Source organism: Rhinolophus hipposideros (genome assembly GCF_964194185.1).
Source record: "Rhinolophus hipposideros genome assembly, chromosome: 22".
NCBI lineage: Eukaryota > Metazoa > Chordata > Mammalia > Chiroptera > Rhinolophidae > Rhinolophus > Rhinolophus hipposideros.
The window spans coordinates 24,703,172-24,718,469 of record NC_138068.1 but is presented as its reverse complement, the minus strand read 5'-3'; the positions used below and the strand labels follow the sequence as shown (position 1 = coordinate 24,718,469).

At 48.3% G+C, this 15,298-nt stretch overlaps 2 protein-coding genes across 7 annotated transcripts; one reads left to right on the top strand and one right to left on the bottom strand.

Moving 5' to 3' along the window:
* Positions 1-428: 428 nt before the first annotated feature.
* On the top strand, positions 429-5,365 carry IDH3B (isocitrate dehydrogenase (NAD(+)) 3 non-catalytic subunit beta). 6 transcript variants are annotated; one of them, XR_013992284.1, is made up of 13 exons: positions 437-486; positions 627-707; positions 831-929; positions 1,029-1,149; positions 2,787-2,847; positions 2,924-3,056; positions 3,164-3,297; positions 3,388-3,490; positions 3,573-3,719; positions 3,957-4,051; positions 4,170-4,230; positions 4,933-5,138; positions 5,234-5,365. XR_013992284.1 is itself a non-coding variant. In XM_081034066.1 (12 exons), exons 1-12 carry the CDS (start codon positions 451-453, stop codon positions 5,312-5,314), a joined length of 1,152 nt encoding a protein of 383 aa, XP_080890192.1. In that variant the 5' UTR covers positions 429-450; the 3' UTR covers positions 5,315-5,365. The 6 variants fall into 6 exon arrangements, 5 of the variants coding, with proteins under 5 accessions (XP_080890192.1, XP_080890194.1, XP_080890193.1 ...); XM_081034066.1 differs by lacking the exon at positions 4,933-5,138 and having other exon boundaries at positions 429-486; XM_081034068.1 differs by lacking the exon at positions 4,933-5,138 and having other exon boundaries at positions 432-486; positions 804-929.
* Position 5,366: 1 nt separating this feature from the next.
* Positions 5,367-10,829, bottom strand: NOP56 (NOP56 ribonucleoprotein). Its single transcript, XM_081034063.1, has 12 exons — positions 10,745-10,829; positions 10,507-10,596; positions 10,040-10,154; positions 9,137-9,298; positions 8,765-8,963; positions 8,202-8,389; positions 7,966-8,117; positions 7,672-7,772; positions 7,158-7,306; positions 6,807-6,928; positions 6,487-6,621; positions 5,367-5,826 (listed from the first exon to the last, which is right to left on the bottom strand). The coding sequence occupies exons 1-12, from the start codon at positions 10,745-10,747 to the stop codon at positions 5,452-5,454; spliced, it is 1,791 nt and encodes a 596-aa protein (XP_080890189.1). The 5' UTR covers positions 10,748-10,829; the 3' UTR covers positions 5,367-5,451.
* Positions 10,830-15,298: the final 4,469 nt, after the last annotated feature.

The following is a 15,298-nucleotide window of genomic DNA, read 5'->3' as shown; positions in this document are numbered from 1 at the left end:
AAACCAGACACACACCTTCTCCCACTGACTGTTGTGTTCCTGAACACCTTTAAAGCCCGCGATATGGTCAGCGAGCACTGGTTGAAAGAAAAACACGCGGACACAAAAACATTAAGATAGATTCCCCAGTTTGTGTCTCCACTGTTGTGACACTCAGGTCTTCGTCGGATAAATAGGAAATCTCATAGTCCCCTTTAATGTTATGTTGAAATTTCAACATAAATCAAATACGGTGACTGGAACTAAAGCAATAGACAAAATGGTTGTATGTCCCGTCAGCCGCCAGGGTGAGGAGAAGAGGATGAAAGAGAAGGAGGAAGGGCAGTGGGCGCGGGGGCCGGTTGAAGGAAGAGAAGCAGAACCAGCCCGCATCCCGCGCAGGACCGGAAGTCAGGGGGCCGGCTGCTCGGCATTCTCGCGTCACTTCCCTCGCGACTTCCTGCGGAGAACATGGCGGCTCTCAGCTGTGCCCGCTGGTTGACCCGAGTGAGGCCCGGGGGCAGGCCGGGCCGGGCCGGGCCGGGGGCGGGCCGGGGAGCAGCGGGTGTGTACCGGGCTCGCTGTGGTATTTGGCGTCTGGAGATTCCAGACCCGACCTCACAGGCTTGTGTGTGTCTCTGCCGCAGGCGCTGCTCACCGCCCCGAACCCCAGGGCATGGAGGAGCCTTTGTACCTCGGCGGTGGCGCGCGCCGCCTCGCGGAACCAGGTAAGTAAGCGCAGGCTCGCTGGAGTCTCGCCCACCCCCCATTGCCCTTCTCCCCCACCCGTCGCCGGTTCCCCAAGACCCCTGCGTCCACCCCAGCTCTAGCTCTAACGGCTCCGGTCACAGGCCGAGGACGTGACGGTGGAGGGCGCCTTTCCTGTGACCATGCTGCCGGGAGATGGCGTGGGACCTGAGCTGATGCACGCTGTCAAAGAGGTGTTCAAGGCAAGTGGCCTGGGGGAACCAGCCAGCAGGGACCATGGCCTGGGTTGGAGAGGCCTTACTTGATCCTGACCATACCATTTTTTGGACCTGTCCCCGCAGGCTGCCAGTGTCCCAGTGGAGTTCCAGGAGCATTACTTGAGCGAGGTGCAGAATATGGCTTCTGAGGAGAAGTTGGAGCAAGTGCTGAGTTCCATGAAGGAGAATAAGGTGGCCATCATTGGTAGGTGTGCCCCCTTGCTACCCTGACCATGTGTCATGTAAAATTAAATGAACAAATGTTCATTAAACGTCCCTTCACACATACTAATATATTCACTGCTCCAAGCTCCCACCGGATTCATAGGCATTGGTTCCTTCCGGTTGGGACCACTAGTTGAGAGATCATGTGAGCTGTCTGCAGGAAGGCTCCAAGGGCTCCACGGGGCTACACAGGGTCATCAAGTCTTGTTAAGTGTGTTTCTGGAATCCCACTTCTAGCCGCCTCTTTTCGGTCTGCCCTCTGCTATCCTACTTGAATATCCTCATTTGATTTTTTGGCTTCCAGTTCTGCCCCTGCAGTCCGTCGTCTACATCTCTTCTCTTGGAAAGACGAGCATGACTTTGCTTTAGCATAGGAAAGTAAGTTCTTTCTATGGTGACCCTCAGCTTTTCTGCCTTTGTTTTTCCAACACTTGTTCTGTGCTTTGGTCACACTAGGCTATGTTAGTTTTCAAATACATGTACTACTATCTTGACTTACGCTGTTCCTTCTGCCCAGAATGTTCTGATGCTACCTGTCAGAATCCTCCTCACTCACTGTATTAGTTTCCTAGGGCTGCTGTAACCAATTAACATACACCTGGTGGCTTAAAATAACAGAAACTTACTCTTTCACAGTTCTGGAGGCCAGAATTTCGAAATTAAGGTGTTGGCAGGGCTACTTCTGAAGGCTTAAGAGAAAAACTTTCCTTGGCTCTTCCAGCTAGTTCCTGGCGGCTCCCGTCATTCCTTGGTGTTTCTTGGCTTGTAGATGCACCACTCCAATCTCTGCCTCTGTCTTCATATGGCTTTCTCCTCTCTGTGCCTATGTATCTGTTTCTCCTTTTCTTGTATGAGTACTTGGATTTTGGGACTACCCTAATCCAGGTTGATTTCAGCTCAAGATCCTTAATTATATCTGCAAACACTAGTTTCCTAAATAAGGTCACATATACGTGTTCTGGGGTTTAGGGCATGGACATATAATTTTGAGGGTCACTGTTCAACCTCCTACACTCACTAAACATAAGATCTGGCTGGAGTGTCAGCTGTTCTCACATTTCCTGATATTACCAGAGGGAATTTCCTTTCTGTGTTTTTATGTACGTCATTAATCATGTATTTTATATTATCTGTTTATCCCACTGCATTGTTTGCCCCTTGGGAACAGGAGTTGTGTGTTGTGTTTTTGGTTGGTATCCCTAGTACCTTACACATGGTTGATATTCAGTAATTGTTGGTTGAAAAAATGTCATATACGTAGACACAGAAATATCAAGAAAGGTCACAGATCCTCTAGCATTGTTTCTCAACATATTAGACCCAGGCTCTTTGATAACATGAAAAGAATCTTCTGTCTTCTTTTTAGCTCATGTTGAGGTTTCAACATAAATTAAATATGGTGACTAAAAATAAAAACAGTAGACAAAATGTCTCTGGTTTTAACTGCATTGTTCTTTGCCCCTTGCCTCCAGAGGAATTTAAGGGTCACTGATTTGGGAGTTGGAGATGGGAGTCTGGGTTGCGTTATGTCACTGAGGGGATTAGACACCGACTTGGGTTTCTTTGGGCTTGGCCTGTGCCTGACATTTCCCTGCCCCTGCAACTTTGTTTATGCAGGAAAGATCCACACCCCGATGGAGTATAAGGGGGAACTAGCCTCCTACGATATGCGACTAAGGTAGGTGGTGAGGGCCTTGGGTCAGAGGGGTACGGGGGCACCAGGCACAGTTCCGATGGCTCTGCTCCACCCCTAGGCGTAAGTTGGACTTGTTTGCCAATGTCGTCCATGTGAAGTCACTTCCTGGGTACATGACTCGACACAACAATCTCGATCTGGTGATCATTCGAGAACAGACAGAAGGGGAGTACAGCTCTCTGGAACATGAGGTGAGGCCCTAGAAATTGAGGAGCGCAAGGGTGAAGGTGGGAGAGAGACATAGCTCCTTCTTCCCTTCTTTCTAGTGTCACTCAGCTGTTTCTCTTTTCTTACCCAGAGTGCGAGGGGCGTGATCGAGTGCTTGAAGATTGTCACTCGAACCAAATCTCAGCGGATTGCAAAGTTTGCCTTCGACTATGCCACTAAGAAGGGGCGGGACAAGGTCACGGCTGTCCACAAGGCCAATATCATGTGAGGAAAGTGGTTGTGTGGTGTAGGTTCCTGGGAAGGTAGACCCCTGCACTCTCTTGGCTGAATCTGTTTCCTTTGGTCCACGGGCAGGAAACTTGGGGATGGGTTGTTCCTGCAGTGCTGTGAGGAAGTTGCTGAACTGTACCCCAAAATCAAGTTTGACACAATGATCATAGACAACTGCTGCATGCAGGTAAGGTCCTCCTCGTGTCTGTACTCTCACAGTGCTGAGGGAAGGCAGGGAGTGGAATTTACTTCTCTTCTCCCCGCCCCAGCTGGTGCAGAATCCTTACCAGTTTGATGTGCTGGTGATGCCCAATCTCTATGGAAACATTATTGACAATCTGGCTGCTGGCCTGGTTGGGGGAGCTGGTGTGGTCCCTGGTGAAAGCTACAGTGCAGAGTATGCAGTCTTTGAAATGGTGAGTGAAGTCACCTCCTCTCTTAGCCTTGTGGCCTTCTTCTGACCTGAGGGCCCTCGTGGTAGTTCCCCCTAAATGTGACCCCCTCCTAAGTGACCCTGGCCTGCTTCTGCCCCCTCCCTCCATGCCTCTTCTCAGTGTTCCTGGCCTGACCCCTCTCTGCCCTAATGCCTTCCCCTGACCCTAACCTCTGCATAACCTGCTCCCAGTGACTCTGGCCTGCCCCTCTCTCCACAGGGCGCCCGGCACCCATTTGCCCAGGCAGTGGGTAGGAATATAGCCAACCCCACAGCCATGCTGCTGTCAGCTTCCAACATGTTACGGCACCTCAAGTAGGTTGTGGGTAGGATGTGGCGGGCTGGGGGAGGCGGGTGTTGTAAAGGGAGCACAGGTGGGGAAACGGGTGCCGACGAGCGGGGAATCTCAGTTTCTTCCTGTCCACATTGACAGTCTAGAATATCACTCCAACATGATTGCAGATGCAGTGAAGAAGGTGATCAAAGTTGGCAAGGTGAGTTTAGAAAGGCTGTGGGGTTCAAGGCCTTGGCTCTGCTCTCTGGGTAACCTGAATTGGGGCCTCCTTTCTCTCTAGGTCCCCAGAACATCTGCTCTCTGATCTTCCCCCACCCCTCAGGGCTACTCTTCACCTTTCTCTTGGCTGTTTCATCATGATCTCCTTTGCCTCTTAGTTGCCATCTGCTATTCCTTCTTTCCTGCTCCATCCATTGGCTCTTTTATGGGCCATCTTAATGCTGAACTTGTAGCTCTCTCTCGGAGAGAGTATGGGGGATGGACGGGCAGAGGGAGATAGCAGGCAGGATGAGGCATGGGGGTGTCAGTCACCTCCACCCTGGAAGCCCATCCTCATTTGCATTCCCCTGCCTGTTTCTTTCCTCCCACTTGGTCTGTCTCCTTATTTCCTCCAACGCATCCTCATCCTGTCTCTGATCTGCATTTGCCATCTGACTTCCTACTCAGCCGCCCATTCATTCTCTTCCGGCCACAGCATAGCTCTAATAGTGGCTCTGGCCCTCAGAAGACCTGAGTGGACTAGCCCATGCTCTTCCAACCTGGCCACTTCCTTGCATCTCTGCTGCATTGTCTACTGGCCTGTCACCCCTTCTTGGATTTCCATTTCCATCACACTGCCCTACCCCTTCTTCATGGGCTCTCTTCTCTTCTTCCCCACGGCTGTTGCCGGTGGTGGCTGTAGGTGCGGACACGAGACATGGGCGGCTACAGCACCACAACCGACTTCATCAAGTCTGTCATCGGCCACCTGCACCCCTATGGGGGCTAGAGCCCTTTATTCCCTCCAACCTCATGAGGACCATACCACCTACACCTCCCTTCAGTACAGTGGACCAGACAAGAGCCCTTAAACCTGTAGACCATAATTACCTTCTGGGCAGAGCCTAGGTTGTCCTGGGGCTGGCTTCCTTAAGGGACTGTTATGTTAGGGGAGGGTTAGGGATGGGCCCAGGCCACAGGATGATGACAATTCTCCCCCACAGGTTCGAACTCCTGACATGGGTGGCTATGCCACCTGCCGAGACTTCACTGAGGCTGTCATTGATGCCCTGTCCCACCCATAGGTCCCACCCACACCCGTGTAAAGGTGTCCAATAAAACACGTTATATCATTACTCTTGTGAATTTGTTTTTATTGTAGGGAAGGGGTCGGGATGTGTCACTAAGGGTGGTTATACCCAACAGTGTACTAGTGTCCATTCTAATCTTCCTGGGCCAGCTTTTGGAGCTTTTTCTTTTTCTTGGAGCTGCTGTTCTTGGTGCCAGCAGTCTCTTCAGGTCCACTGCTGAGTGGGTCCTCTTTGGAAGAGAATTTCCTCTTTTTCTTGGGGACACTCCTATTCCCTGCCTCTTCAGGGTCAATAACTGATTCCTCTTTGGACAAAGATTTCTTTCTCTTGGGAAGACTTCCATTGCCACCTGTTTCCTCAAGATCACTACTAACCAGCTCCTCCTTGGAAAAAGATTTTTTTTTCTTGGGTTTGGGTAAAGAGACAGGTGGGTCTTCCATTCCATTTTCCTGAGGAACCTCCTGGAACTTTTGCTTTTTCTTCTTTTTCGGTCTTTCACTTGTCTCCTAGAAGGGAAATTAGCATGAAACAGTGTCGTCGTAAGTGCCAGCAATTAAGTAGGGCAGAAAGATATGGAAATGCTGTTCAACTACACAAGGTTTCTGGGATGATTTTTAATTGCGTAAATAAAACTGGAAGTCCACCCCAAAGATGACTACCACATAGACGGTGAGAACATTATTTAAACCCATTAAATAACTTACAGAAAAACCCACCATGCTAGTCACAATAGAACTGTCATGCCAGCTTCCAGAGGGGACCCTGAAACACTACTGGGCAAACTGGGCATTAAAATCCCAAGGAGGATCCTAACCTACAGCACATTGGAGACCTCCCTGCTCCCATCCTCACTACGAAATGCTACCACCTCCAAATACACCGCGGAGAACAAACAGCAGGAATTCACACTACCCCCATTGAGGACTCCTGGAAGGCAGCCGAGGACAACACACTTGCCCAGGGAACCAGTTTGCTACAACCAGCTCTCTGGGCTCTTGAGCAAGTTCTCTCAGCACCTATCTCCTTCCTATAGAATTAAGAGGCAGTTTTAGCTATTTCAGCCTGGACTCCGAACTAAAGACCATGGCTTTGAGGCCACATATCCTTTCTGCTGTTGAAAACCATACAACCCAGGCTCTTCACATAGGGCCAATCTGCCTACTGACCTCACACTCCTCCGGCGTACTACTATTTTCTGAAGATGCGAGGGCAATTGCAGCCAACCGTTTCTTTTCCTTCTTCAAGCGTTTTTTCTCCTGTTTCTCCAGCTTCCTAGTAATCTCAGCAGCCGCTTCCTCAGCCTGGCCAAAGAAAAGTGCTGAAAAGGCTCTGAAGAGCTCTGGCCCTCCAGGCCTCCCACCTGGCTTTATTGGATCAGGCTCATTAAATCAGTTTTTGCCTCCACCTACAAGGTCAGGCTAAGATAGTTCATCACCTCCAACGGTCAGCTATGGTTCTCCCCCAACCTAGCAAAGCCTGAACTGACCTGAACCATTGCCTCCTTCATGACCTCCAGATTCTTTCGTGGAATATCTCCAGTCTCATAGAAAGACAGCCGTTCCTCAACTTGTTCTCGAAGCTTCTCCCCAAAGACACTTGTGGGCACCTCTGGATGTTATGTGTGTGGGTAAACAAAACCGGTCAGCTCCTAAAGAGACAAACTACTCCCCACGCCAAGTACTTCCTTTACCATCAGCTTCACTCAGACCCAAAATATCAACACTCACTAGGTGAACTGCTGTTGACGAAAAATGTTACCATCATTGTAGAAGCTACGGTATTCAGCCTCCCCTCCCTTCAAGCCCCTTCTCACAAATGCCAACTCCTCCACCCATACCAGAAAAGCAATCAATTCGTGAGGCAATACTGCATTTGTTTGCCAGGTATCGGGAGATGCGGCCTTTATTCTTGGCAGCTGCTCGTCCGATGAAGGTGGAGTGGAAAATGAGTCCATATTTTGGAGTGTTACCCCTTGTCTTCAGGGCCCTGGGAGAAGAATATTCAGTGGACAGTTTAAGATCAGAAATTTCAACCCTATTCGCCAAGGCAGTGCCTCCCCTCCCCTTTGCTCTCAGTCTCCAGAGTGAGCCTCAGGCTTGGCTGGGTCTCTGTCCCATCTCTTGCCAACCCACAGCTCCCAGAGGCAAAGGGAAGGCATCCAATGTCGCTGACCTGGAACTTGGTCCCTTTGCTGGGCCCTGGGAATCACTCAGACACCAGGACTGGCCATCACCCCCATAGCAGAGGCCTGCATAGGTCAGGAAGCCCTGATCAGCCATCATTGTGATCCCCAAACAAGCAGTGGGCACCAGAAGTGGCACCTGAGTGTGGGCAGGTGCCCTCACTGGTACCTGAACAGGGCCTTTTCAGCCCCAAGGATCTGCACTGTGGATGCTGGATACTTGGCCAGGTTGGTGAGGCTGCCAGCATGAGCAATGAGACGTGCGCCTACCTAGAGAAGGATTCAAGGAATCAGTCACAGAAGCTGGAATGGCCAACCTACCAACTGCACAATCCTGCTTCACCTCCCCCTGACCCCCCCCTTCAAGGGCAACCGTGAAAGACATGGTAGGTCAGGAAATACAGCAGTACAGATATACATGGAAACATTCCTCAATCCCGTTTTTTCATTCTCCATGACGCACCGCTTCCCCAATTAGGGCCGACAGGCTGGGGGCTACTTGGCTCATCTTGGATCGCAGGTAAGTGTGCAGGCTCTGGCGGTACTCTGACAAAGACACCACACGACTGGAGAAGCTCTCGATGTTTATCAAGTCGATGGCTGATATGTCCATGCCTGGAGGACACCAAATGTGAATGCGCAGGAGTCAGATATTCAGAGCCCTGTATCTTACTTTGGCTGCCAGGCTTTGGTACTGACCCATGGAGGACCGTGAGGCATCCAGAATAGCTTTAGCTTTGGCCCCATCCATCGTCAGCTCTTCCAGCTTCTCCAACTTTTCTTCATTCAACTCTTTTCGGTTCCCAATGAACTGAGCAACGCGGCAGTATGTAGCATTGTCACTGATGATCTTCACCAGCTCGGGAAAGTGATATCCATACCACTCCCTGCAAAGAGCCCAATCACTCCCTCACCCAGCTGCCATGTCTCAAATAAAGCCACAGCCTCCGTTGTTTTCACAACTACTCTGCTGGGAGGAAGTGGGAACAAGTCAGATCCCAAACCTCCTCAACTCCATGTCTCCCCATTCACAATACAGACCAGGTAAAGGGCCTGGGCTGAGGTGTATATGAGGTGGGTTTATTCTGCCTCCTCTTTCTGTACAGTCAGTGTAAAAACACAGCCTGTGGTAAGCACCGGGAGGCCCAGCCCCACCCCACAGTTCTACCCACAGTTCTAGGAGCCAGTCCTCATCTCAGGATTCAAAACTAGCTAAACCACAGGCCACAGCCCCGTTCTCAAGGGTTGCCCCTGTACTTTACCTGACACGCATGGAGAAGGTATTGATGTCCTTATCTAGCTGGTCCAGGAGGCTAATGGACTGGATAATCATATTGTCCACCCGGTTCACATTAAACTTAACTTTGGCACGAGAATAGCTGTGTCCCAGCCCCAGCTGGGCTTTACAAGCAGACAGATCGGTCAGCCCCTTTACCAGGTTGTGGAAGTGCAGACGAACTCCTGGAGGAGGGCAAGACTATGAGCAACGACGGGCTCTGAGCTAGCTCCTGCACCCATGTGTACCAGCCAAGCAGGAGAACTGACCAGAAGCAACCTTAAGCTCCCTCATATGTTTCCAGAACCCCCTCAAAAATATCAAGAATGGCATGAATGTTAACAGACAATTGTCTCACCTCGAAGGATTTCGGCTATCACGCCTCCAGTCTGGCAGTTGTACCCTAACTCTTCTTGTATAGCAGCACCAATCTTGGGGTCCCCAACCCCCAAGAGTACTTTCTTCTTTTTGGATGGCAGGTGAGTCTCCAAGAGCAGGCGGAGGTCCTCATGAACAACACCTCAGGGCAAAAAACAGAGCTCCCACTAACAGATTGAAGGATGCTTAAACCATAAAAGGGATCCTGTCTCAACTGCTGATTAAGTGACAGACTGTTCTTACATTGGTCCAGCAGAGCATGCTGGGAAGGCATGCCTAGACCCCTCCCCTTCAGGCTTTGCTCAGAGACATAGAGACATCAGTGATTGCACTCAGGGGATTGACAGACTCAAGTCATCACTGCAAAGCGTGAATGGGCCACGGGAAGAACAGGACTCAGGTCCAATAGTACAAGTGTGAAACGCATAACTGAAAGCTTAAAGCATATCCCTGAGCACCATCAACTACTAAAGTATTTAACTCCAGATTTGCCTTCTGGGACCAAACCTTTTTCTGGCTTTTCATGTATGAAAAATGCTCTTTCCAATCAATTAAACCAAGTAGCAGAGAACCACTTGTGAAGGTTTAGCACTGAACCAGTACCCCCCCATTGCATTTGAGAATCATTTATCACTAGAGTTCACAAGGTAAGACTGCATGCTGGATTGTGTGCTTTAAATATAACTAACACTCAGACCACGAGCTCTGAAAGACTATTTTAAATCACATCCTGTACACGTCAAATACCATCCAAAACATAATCAGATTTAGAATAAATTAGCCGAATAAAGGCAAATACTATCATCAACTCCCTAGAACAATACAGTAGGAGGAACTATATCTCTGCTTAAATCTCTGCAATACTTGGAGGTGGCCGACTCACCTTCGGACACAGCGTTGGCATTTTCTAAGGCAATCTGGGATGAGGCAAAGGGACTAAAGGCCACGAGACGAACGAGGTTGTGGAACTTGCCTAAGTTGAGCACGCACTCCTCCACCTGGGGGTAGAAAAAGGATGGGAGGGAGGTTCCTTCCCTCGCTGTCGCCTCTAGGGCGCAGTAAAGCAACGGTTCACAGCCCTGGACGTACATAAGAACCAACTGAACACTTGAAGAATGAACCGATCGATTATTTGGCCCTAAATCCCGGTTCTTCTTCTTGGATACTGGGTGGAGGGCCGGACGCTTACTTCTAAGTGGTCCTAACGCGATTCTAGTCTCGAATGCAGGTAAGGAACCTGCTCTGGAGCTTTCAGGCTCAGCGCACCCACAACGCGAGCGGCCGGCCACGTGGGAGCGCGCAGTGCATGCTGGGGACCGTGTGGCGCGCGAGCCCACCGCTTCCACCCACCTGCGGCAGCAGCAGGCTGATCTCCTCCACCTCCTTCAGCGCCAGCAGCGCGTAGCCAACCGCGTGCTCGAACAGCACGTGCAGCAGCACCTGGAACGGGAGTCAGGGCGCCAGCGTCAGCGCGGTCCCCGCGTTCACCTGGCCCCGCTCCCAGGGCAGGCTCCGGCCCTGGCTATGGTCCCAACCCAGGCCCAAACCGCGGCCTTGCCCTCTCCCGCACCCAACAACCACTCCTCACCATGGCGCCCGCTCCTGGCCCGGCTCGCAATGCGGCGAGCGGGCTCCGGCGCGCAGAACCAGGCTCCGGAGGCCACGCCCCCGCGCCGCCGGCCAATCAGAGGCTGGGGACGATACCTTTTCGGCTGTTCGGAGGGGTCCGCGGGATGGTATAGCCTTAGCTTGGATGGCAGTGGAGGTGGCGCGAGCGCGGGCGGGGTGGCCTTTTCCGGCCTCAGCCGCGGCGCGAGCTGGCGCGGTTGCCGCGGACGCGCGGGCCGGGGCCGGGCCCTGCAGGCCGCAAGACGGTTTGGAAAAACGCTTTTCTGGATGATAGCAGGCCCTAATTTTCTTCATGATACAATCACGGGCCGCAAGGCTAAGGTGACATCGGTCTGGAGGCCCCGCGCTAGTCGCGGCCTCTGTTCCCAGATAAACTTGCCGAGAGCCCGCTTTCCGCAGCGCCGGTGACCTCAGGCCCCAGACCCCACCCTGCTCCCCGCATCCCCCAGAACCCCTTCCCGCCACTCGGGGACAACCCTCCCAGAGTCCCGTGGCCGCGCGCCTTTTCCTCCTCATGGGGACGGAAGCGGGACCTGGGGTGCGCTGACGCAGTCACTCGTGGCTGATTTTGTGTTTTTAAGTTGTATGTTATGTATTATTTTTTAAAAATGATGGTGGCAGGCGATAAAATAGAAAAGAAAGACGATTCCACGTCTTCTCGGTCAGTTTCTCCTTCCTCTTGAACAGAACCCAGCTCCTTTGCCGGGACCACGTGTTGCTCATCCTGTTGAAGGGCCCTTAAATCTGAACACCCGGTTCTCTCCGAGTGAACTGGAGCTGCTGCCCTGTGCACGAGGGTGGCTTTTGGAAACGCAGGCGACTTTCGAAATTACCTTTGCTTTAATAATATTGAAACATGGTTATCCTAAAGTAGTATGTATGCTGGTAAATTTAAAACAATCTTTAAGGGGATTGTTTTATAACTTAAAATTCCTGTAACTAAAGTACACTTACAAATGTAATATAGTCTTTCTTTTTAAGCAATTAAGTTACTTGACAAAAATCCAAGTACTGAGCTCTTAAAACCCAACATATTAAACTTAAAAATATGTTGGTAAATCTTAAAATCTCATAATCTCAATATTGCTGGCAAACATGGTTAAATTCTGTTATATATATCCACTTACAATCATGAGTCTGAATCAGTTCATTTCACATTTAAAAATGGAATTGCAAAAATAATCTGTAATGTTAAATTCTCTTAAACATTATAAATACCAAATTAAATAGACGCTTCCTCAAATATATGGTGATGGAAGGAGAACTGACTCTGGGTGGTGAACATACAATGGGATTTATAGATAATGTCATACAGAATTGTACACCTGAAATCTACGTAACTTTAATAACAATTACCCCAATAAACTTTAATTAAAAAAAAATAGATGGTTCCAAAATGTGATGGAGAATATTAATGCTATGACTTTGATTTACTTCATTATTTCTATACTTAATCCTAAATATTCCCAGAGTTACCAGTGCTTATCTACTCAGGTAGGAGTTTTCAAAGAAGTCAGAGTCCTTTAAGGGATTGCAGAATTAATTTAGACATTCTTGGCCAGCATTAAAAAAAAAAAAAACAGGATGAACGAGAATAGGAAATAATAGTACGTCACATAGAATAAGGGTATTGATTTGTAAAACTTTTATCTCAGGTAAACATACATATACACATGTGTATAAATATACACATAGTATGTGCATGTAGAAACATGTACACACACATATATACATATGTATATAAATTATGAAACACATTTCTGTGGATTAAATACAAAAAGCCAGAGAAGTCACATAGCTGAAAGCTAACCAAATCATATTTTAGATAAATGAGCATCTGAGTCTCAGCATAAGAACCAGGAGGGCTGATGTCCAAGGGGCGAAGACGGATGTCTCAGCTCAAGCAGAGATAGAACTAATCTGCCCTCCCTTCACCTTTTGTTCTGTTCTGGCACTCAAAGTATTGGATGATGCCCACTCACATTTGAGCAGGCCAGCTGTTTTACTCAGTTCACCAATTCAAATACCTATTGCATGCCAGTTATCATTCTAGGTGTAGGGATACAGTAGTAAATCTACCAAGTCACTGCCATCATGAAGAGTACATTCTGTGGGGAGATGGAAAATCAAGTAAATATGTCATGTATCAGGTATTGATAAGTGTTAAGGAATCTTACATTGTTTTACAGAGGTCCTCAGTGAAGAGGTGACATTTGAGCAGAGATCTTAAGCAAGGGAGCAAGCAATGCAGAGATCTAGGGAAATAATAAAGACAATGGTAATACTAACTCTTGACCTCTGACTTTAGAGATTTTGTAATCCAGGGAGACGGAACATAATCAAGTGCTGAAATGTAGTAGTATGGGAGGCTGACTGGAAGACACTTTGGGGGGGCCTGGGCTCCTGAGGAAGACTTCAGGGCCAGAAGGGGTTTTACCCTGTTTCCCCAAAAATAAGACCTAGCCGGACAATCAGCTCTAATGTATCTTTTGGAGCAAAAATTAATACAAGACTGGGTTTTATATTTATATTATATTAGGATTATATTAAGGACCCAGTCTTATGTTAATTAACATAAAACTTATTAACATAAGACTGGGTCTTAAATTAATTTTTGCTCCAAAAGATGCATTATAGCTAATTGTCTGGCTAGGTCTTATTTTCAGGGAAACATGGTAAGTATTTATGGAAGAGTGCGTAGGTCATTAAGATTGATGGAGGAAGGAGAGTGGAAGCAAAAACCAGAAATAAGAACCTGCTAGAGGTGTAAGGTTCATCCTGGTCAGTAGTTGGACAAAGAACATGAAGGATCTAACATGTAAGACCCAGAACATAGGAAGCCTTGAATGAAGGCCAGGATGAGTGGCTTGGGTCTAATGAGAGTCTTATTTTCCATCAAACATTGGTTGATTAGAGATGAGTTTGGAGGTGATGTACAAGACAGATTTCCCAAAAGGTTCCAGCTGAGAAAATGACTTGCACGTGCAGCAGAGCTGAGGGGGAGCTGTGGGTTTCCCAGGCATGTTCCAGACTCAAACTTTAAAGCCATGTGGCACCTGGTGCCTTTTCTTTCTCGGTAGATAGGACTATTTACCTATTGGGAAGGATCATACGGACACTGTAGCATCTATTCCTCTTTTATTTAGCCCAGTCTATGGCTCACTGTGTTATTTTGGTGTAAATTAACTCAGAATTTTTACTCTGGGCAATGGGCAACGCTAATAGAGACCTATGGAAATGGAGTGTGCTACAGTCATGTGCCACACAAGGACAAACCTTATATATGATGTGATGTGGTACACCAGATAGCGTAGGCTATACCATATAGTTTGTGTAAGTGCACTCTCTGATGTTTGCACAGTGATCAAATTGCCTAAAATTGCTTAATGACGCATTTCTCAGAACATATCCCCATCTTTAAACTGAGCATGATTGTGTTTAAATGCCAGTACTGGGCAGAGCTTCAGGAAAGGAAATTGCATGGAATAACCACAAGATGGCAGCACTTCATCCTCATTTCGCAAATGAGAAAACCCATCAAATTTGAAAGGCTCCTAGCAATTCCTCAGCCCTTTTCTCAAATATGGAAAGAAACCCTGCCACAGTCTTCTTTGGCAATGAATTATACAGATAGGCAACATTTCTTTCCATAGACACAGAAGAATGAAAAGCATCCGAGGAAGACCATCTAGCCCAGCGTTCCTTGTCTTTTTCGTTGCAGCTAACCACAGTCATGTTTTAGTTATGACTCTGAAGGCCAGAGTTGATTAGGATTATAGTGTAAAAGTTTTGTGTCGTTGATGCTGTTTGTGTTCATAACCTGAGGCTGAGGATGCTTGATCTTATCCATGCCTGTGATAATATCTGTTATTTATTGATCACTTAGCATAATGCTTGGCACGTTGGGTGGGGCTCTATAGAGCATATCTGAAGTGACTCGACAAAGTTAAGGATCACCAGTGTAGTGAATGCTGTTGGTACCCTGCCCAGGTCCCCCTGGCTGGTGCATCACTCTCAAGTTTCTGTGAGTGTACAAGTCACGGGGAGATCAGGGGTCCCCCTTGATCTTCACCGAAAGTGTGTTCCTGCTTATGTGAGTCTGTATGAAATGGAGCTCTTTATTAACACTGAGCATGTAGATTATTAGAAATGAAAGGATCCATCTGCAAAAATGGCTTCCGAAAGATAAAATTCAGTGTCTGTTTCATTTCCCCACAGTAAGGAGTATACAAACAAACTAGGGTAATATTAGTAAGACACCAGTTGTAATTCTCCAGATAAATTGTTAAATAGACTCTCTAGTGTAAACCATTCTTGGGTGACCTGAGGAAATAAAGAGAAAGGGTGAAGGGAGTAAGGAAAGAAAGAAGAAAGGAAGGAAGGAAGGAAGGAAGGAAGGAAGGAAGGAAGGAAGGAAGGAAGGAAAGAAGGAAGGAAGAAAAGAAGGAAGGAAAGAAGGGAGAAAAGATGATGGTCTTCATGCCTGATGGCCCCTGGACAGGCTGAATAGCGG

Coding starts and splice junctions, on each gene's coding strand:
- IDH3B (XM_081034065.1), top strand. CDS start 451: ATGGCGGCTCTCAGCTGTGCCCGCTGGTTGACCCGA. Junction 708..830: donor GCGCCGCCTCGCGGAACCAG/GTAAGTAAGCGC, acceptor CTCCGGTCACAG/GCCGAGGACGTGACGGTGGA. Junction 2,848..2,923: donor TCCTACGATATGCGACTAAG/GTAGGTGGTGAG, acceptor CTCCACCCCTAG/GCGTAAGTTGGACTTGTTTG.
- NOP56 (XM_081034063.1), bottom strand. Junction 10,155..10,506: donor TCAGCCTGCTGCTGCCGCAG/GTGGGTGGAAGC, acceptor TTCTACCCCCAG/GTGGAGGAGTGCGTGCTCAA. Junction 6,622..6,806: donor TGAAGGAGGCAATGGTTCAG/GTCAGTTCAGGC, acceptor TTCTTTGGCCAG/GCTGAGGAAGCGGCTGCTGA.